Genomic DNA, 6,314 nt, shown 5'->3' with positions numbered 1-6,314 from the left:
ATTAAACCATGTGATCTCTGTCAGCGAAGGGAGGGGACAGTTTTTATAAAAGAGTCCAAAGGATCCACAGCATCAGAAGAGAGGATTAAGTTGAGGTCAAAAGTGGAAAAAACTAAATGTAAGTACATATTGATTAGTTATTAATTGTTATTAATTAATATAACTATATTGTTGTCATTGATTCATTATGTTAAATATTTTACATTATATTCTGCTTTAAAAATAATAAATGGTGGTTATGCAGATTTTTGGTTTATAATGGCATGTATGATAATAGAATTGTGTTTCTGTTCTTATACAAGACAACACACAGTAGACGTGGTTCTTCTGAACAGTAAAGGAAGTTGTCATAAAATCCTGAATGTGAATGACATCTATAAATCAGCTGAATGAGGACAATTTAGTAACTGTACAACCCTAAAAACATGTACATGTAGCACATTTTCAAGTGGCCTTTTATTGTGGCCAGCCTAAGGCACACCTATGCAATATCCATGCTGTCTCGTCAGCATCTTGATATGCCACACCTGTGAGGTGGATGGGTTATCTCGACACAGATTTTGACAGATTTGTGAGCAATATTTGAGAGAAATAGGCCTTTTGTGTACATAGAGAAAGTCTTAGATCTTTGAGCTCAGCTCATGATGAATGGGGGCAAAAACAAAAGTGTTTATAATTTTGTTCAGTGTAGAAGAATATAAGAAAATACAAGTCAATAATACTTTACTATTTTTATTAGTAATATTAACCAATCAATTTTAATTGTTAACCATTTTTACAGTAGGTTTTCATGGAGTCACCTGATTTTGTCCGGGACAAATTAACTGAATGGGGCTTCAGTGATTTCATGCAGAGAGAGAGAAGGTACTGTATTACCATTCTGCTTTGCTGGACGTGACAGTGAAATTGCAGCACAATGATGACATATTGTTTTTTGTATAAGTTAGGTAACTGTTATGAATATTAAACAGGTTTATACTCATCTCCAGCAGCACAAAATATAACAATTCAGAAAATTGACCCAAAAAATTAGGGTCATTTTTAAGACATCTGATGACAGACAGACGGTAGTCTGTTGACTGTTCTGAACACAGGAGTGACCAAGTGTACATAAATAGCATTTCCTACAGTGTGCAAGGTTTCATACATTAATACTTTTATAACATTATGATATACCTTTCTTTATAAGAGGGATTTAACTCACCAGTGCATCACCCAGACATCACACACACACACACACACACACACACTTAATTGCATGGTTAATCGTGATTAACCGCATAGGTATACGCAAAATTGAATAATGAATTCCAAAGTAGTGAATTGCGCACTTAAATGTACTTAAATGTAATGCGTAATTTAAATGTACTGCTATATACACAAAAGTGCAATAACGTGGTTTGCAAACACTTCAAACAAATAAGGTGCATTTTAGCAGAGGTATTCCCTTTACACAGTAGCAATAAAATATTTCTTGTAAATCTCAACTAAAACATTAAACACATTGTAATCAAATCAAAAATAAAACCAAAGCTATTTGCAACTGCCAGGGCATTACCTTTTATAGCTTGTTAAAGAGCCACGATCATAACATAACAGGCACCTTCTGAGTAACAGGTTTACATATATAAATCTGTTTCATTGTTTTTTCTGAACAGGTATCAGCAGAAACATTTTTCTTTTATCAGGGAGCAGCATAAACAGTCTATGTTCAGTAGAAAGTGTCCCTGTTAGAGTGAGGTGAAATGCTTGCCTCACGCACATGCCTGCCCGCTGTTGAATTGTCTTGAACTGTACAAATAATTGGAAAAGAGGCTGTTTGTGAGTTTCCACAATCTATTCCTGTTTACTAAATAGGTCATCAAAACTAGATGAAGGCCTATCAGGTAAAGTTATGTATAATTTTAACTTAACTTTTTTATTCCTCAATTTCAGATGAAGGCATTGACAAGGAGACTTTTCTAAGTCTTGGAGATTCAGGCAGCATCAGTGGCTTGATCCCTAAAATTGGACCAAGAGTAAAATTCAGAAAAAGACTCAAAGAATACTTACAGGTAATGTGCTTTACTGTTTTCTGACACAAAAGATGAGCATACACTGTACAATTTGAGCCAGTTTCAGACCCTATTTTCAGGTCATATAGTATACGGGGGGAGCAAAGACCAATCAACTGTTCCCAAACGGCTATCAGACAGTCGGATAAATTTCATGTCATAAATGTTTTTGAGATGTCGTTATGTTTTTGAGCCATAAGTTGATACCCCCGGATCAGCGCCTTTTTTTCTCACTGCGCATGGTGACACAATGTTAGCTATCAAGTTAACAATTTATACAGTAAAACATATATAGAATTCTCCTAATCACCTTGTCAATGTATACCAAGGCCTTTTATTTATTCATTTATGTTTTCGGCACACGAGTTGGAACATATGATCAAGGCAGCACGTTTCTGCCTTGTTAGCAAACTTCTACCTGCCTCTGAGCTTTCAACAAAATCTTTAGTGACATGTGTCAATAGCCAGAACTGTCTGCAGGGGCCGACAGGCCTTTTTATTTTGTATTTACATATACACTGTGAGCACTCGGGTTGTGGCTTGACCATTGGGCCGAACAGTGTGAGCACATAAATCGTGCTTTGGCTTTACATTACAGACACTTTACTCCTACAGTAGGAGTTGAACATTTCTAAAATTGTAAAGTGTATGCTTTAATGTACTGTCATTTGAAAACAACAACATTGTAACGTTTGTCACATGAGCTTGAATTTCTAGCTACATCTTGGATAAAATCAGCTTACAAAGAAATGTACAAAAGATGAACATGCAGCACAGATATCACAGAATCAATGCAGCAATCTGTTCTCTCTTCAGGCTATTCAACAAATAAAAAATGTCTACTTTTGCACAAATAAGCATCCTTGTATCAGCATAGCAAACGTGTATGATGTGTTTGCAGCTGGGATAGCAAATTATATCATCACATTGTTGGCCATACAGAAGCAGCAATTTCATGTCAATTAAAAAGCTAGAATTAAATACTTTTTATAGAGTGTCACCAGAGTTAAAGCAGATTAATTGGAGGGCAGTGAAAAAATGTCACAGAGTTAAGCAAAATAAAACAGCCTGCAGTACAAGAAACTACTGAGTTAAGCATTTTTTAAACATTGTTTTACATAGCCATATAATATATTATAACATGTAGTTATGGGGTTCAACAAACCCTTTACTTTTGTACAAAAAACAGAAAAAGCCATCGTTCAGTTTGTGAACGATGTATTGTACCTGAATGTTATAATGGTTAATTTAATATTAATAATGCACTACAGATGCTGCAGGAATACCTTATTTTTATAGGCCGACCCAGAAGTTAGCATCTCCCTGTTGTCCTCAACAAAAAGCCAATGGGATTTTTCCATTCGGTTTTGGATTATTGCAGAAAATAAGCTCTGTAGCTAAAGTTTACTTCCTAAAATGTTTTGTTCAACAAGATAATCTTCTCAAATGAATACCACTTTATGAATTTTGATGCTTGAATGCAATCGCCAGAAGTAAAAAGCAAATGCTAAACTATAATAAACTACACCATGACTTCAACTTCACCACCTCTTCCAACTTTTAACACCTCCTCCATCGTGATGGCATTTAATGTTCCCAACAACCTATATAGTCTCATTTAGTCACTTGTTAGCAACCACCTTTATTCAACAAGCCTCAAAATTCAAGAGTGGGATATTTACTGATGGATTTTATGTCATAGAACAAAATGTGAACATCTCTTAAGCTTATTTCAGGCATCTACCTATTGAAAAAAAACATTGATTCCCAGAAAATGGAAACGGCAAAGTTTCAGGAAGCATTCCTACAGTACTGTATAATTGGTTTGAACAATAAAATATTAATAACTCTGTTTCCTACTTTGCCAGTGGAATTCCATGGAGACATGTGATTTTGTCCAAGTGAAATTAACTGAATGGGATCTCAGTGAGTTGATTCAGAGATTTGAAGGTAAAGTACTGGTGGGCACAAACTGTATTTTGACATTAGTTAAGCCTGCTTCTTTAATAAAAAAAGAACTGCAGCACAGTAATACCAAAGTGTACCAAATCCTTTATATTTCTGTGTGATTGTCTATAGAAAACCAGATCGAGGTTCATTTATATATACACACACACATTTTTCTTTTCATTTCAGACGAAGGTGTTGACAAGGAAGCTTTCCTAAGTCTTGAAGAGTCAGGAAACATCAATGTCTTGATTCCTAAAACTGGACCAAGAGTAAAATTCAGAAAGAGACTTAGAGAATACTTACAGGTAAAGACACTTTACATTGAAATGCTACTAGTACTTAGCACTCACTTTTGTGTACTTGTGGGGTGATAACGCAGTGGATAAGACACATGCCTTTGGTGTGAGAGACCTGCTCTCAATTCCCCACTGTGACACATATACCGATGTGTCCCTGAGCAAGACACTTAACCCCTAGTTGCTCCAGAAGCATGCGACCTCTGACATATATAGCAAATGTAAGTGGTTTTGGATGAAAGTGTCAGCTATTTAATAAATATAATGTAATGTCTGTGATGTGTACTTGCTTTCACAAGTTACAGGGGCATGAGATTCTGTCTTGAGTTTGTATGCTGGAGGTTTACCTCTCACCTGTAATGATTCAGTATTCGGTTTTTTCAATGCTGGACAATATCATATTATACGGGATGGGTGGCAACCCTAAGCTAGTCCTTTAATCCTATTAGCTGACTCTGCACGAAAAGCTCCTGGGAGCCTCGAGCACCCAGGAGTTTTTCACGTTTACACCTCTAGTTGGCCTACAGTACCTTTGGACCACTAGGAGTGCTTCCCAGTCCGGGTAGAGTCAGCTAATAGGACGGCAGCTGCAGTTAGCTGCAGTTAGCAGCAGTTACGGTTACTTTAGCAACAAGTAAAGCTATCTGTCTATCAGGAAACTTTGTAAGTCTCCAGAAGTTGAGGGATGGCAGCCTGAGGACATCAGAGGAAAATAGAAAATATTTAACTTTCCATCACAACTGAAAAAGCACTGAACAACCTTCAGCTCTGACTTAGCAATGGCATAACCACTTGGTATTGTGTTGTTAATAAATTTAAAACAATCCAAAAAAAGAAATGTTGGAATGTGGGTGCAGTGAGCTGTGCTGGGGGCATGGCTAAAAGGGTGGTGACTGTATAGGCATCACAGATACTATATATTTAGATGTCACAACCTTGTGGAAGTCATGAAGGCTCAGTTTCTCAATACATGAATTGAGCATAACAGTATTTATATATCACCTTGACCTGCTTTATTCAAAAAAGACATGGTATCTCACTTTCTGGAATATAGACATTTAATTTTAAATGTCTGCCTGCTGCAGGCCCTGAAAAAAAGGCACAGTTACGGTGCTCCTGAAATAACAGACACTGAAGCGGACCCAAATCCAGACCAAGAGGACACCCCTGAAATGGTTAGTTATGTAATCACACAAAACTGAACAGAATCATAATTATGCTCTTTTAAAGGAATAGTTCAATATTTTGGCAATTTAAAGTGCTTACATAATGTATTAAAAACATTCAAATAAATAATAAATAAATAAATTAAAATAATAGCAACTTTTTTACAGTTAAGAACTGAGAAATATGTAAATACAGGATAGGAAAATATGAAAGGGCTCAAGATGGTTCACGATGAGTATTTGAAGTTCAGTCAAAGGTAAGAAAATAAAAAGTTTTAAACTTGGAATTAAAGGTAGTCAAAGTCGGAGCAAGTACAATATCCTTTTGAAGTTTGTAAGACCTGAAATCTCGCCTGATTTAGTTTTTAAACTGCTAAGAGAGTGGTGTCATTCTTCTTATCTAATAAGAGTATTTCCCAAAATGTTGATCTTTTCCTTTGAGTAACCTGTAGTACTTGTTCAAACAAAGCCTTCAGCAGATGCATTCAGAAACATTCAGCATGTGCAAAATCAATGTGAAGAAATGTTGGCTACAAGTTCTAATGAAATGTTTTTATATTATGCAGGACCCAACTTTTTTTCCATGGCACTTTGAGTCTACATCAACATCTGACACAGATCATGACAGTGAGATGGTAAGAGGGTTTACGGTAAAGGCCCATTTGGTTTGGGTTTATTTCTCTAGGGGAGGTGAGATGATTTTAACTTGATCTGCACTGGCAGTGATTTTAATTCTGTTTGGAGGGCATGTGTGGTTATGGTTTTCACAACCGTAATAATATTAGTAGTAAACAGTTTATCTTTGAACTTGCTTATCCTCCTGTAATTTAAATCCCATCCAGAGTGAC

General features: G+C 36.0%; 1 protein-coding gene across 1 annotated transcript in view; it reads left to right on the top strand.

Moving 5' to 3' along the window:
* The first annotated feature begins 24 nt into the window (after positions 1-24).
* The window catches only part of LOC123956806, an 11,805-nt gene continuing 5,515 nt past the window's right edge, over positions 25-6,314 (top strand). Inside the window, exons 1-7 of the mRNA XM_046029251.1 lie at positions 25-118; positions 782-864; positions 1,936-2,054; positions 3,923-4,004; positions 4,191-4,309; positions 5,386-5,475; positions 6,033-6,101. Of these exons, the coding sequence (XP_045885207.1) occupies positions 3,932-4,004; positions 4,191-4,309; positions 5,386-5,475; positions 6,033-6,101 (351 nt within the window). The 5' untranslated portion in view covers positions 25-118; positions 782-864; positions 1,936-2,054; positions 3,923-3,931. The remainder of the gene's footprint in view (positions 119-781; positions 865-1,935; positions 2,055-3,922; positions 4,005-4,190; positions 4,310-5,385; positions 5,476-6,032; positions 6,102-6,314) is intronic.

The sequence above is a fragment of the Micropterus dolomieu genome, linkage group LG02 (genome assembly GCF_021292245.1).
Source record: "Micropterus dolomieu isolate WLL.071019.BEF.003 ecotype Adirondacks linkage group LG02, ASM2129224v1, whole genome shotgun sequence".
Taxonomy (NCBI): Eukaryota; Metazoa; Chordata; class Actinopteri; order Centrarchiformes; family Centrarchidae; genus Micropterus; species Micropterus dolomieu.
Note: the sequence above shows the minus strand (reverse complement) of the source record. Positions and strands in the feature narration are given on the sequence as shown.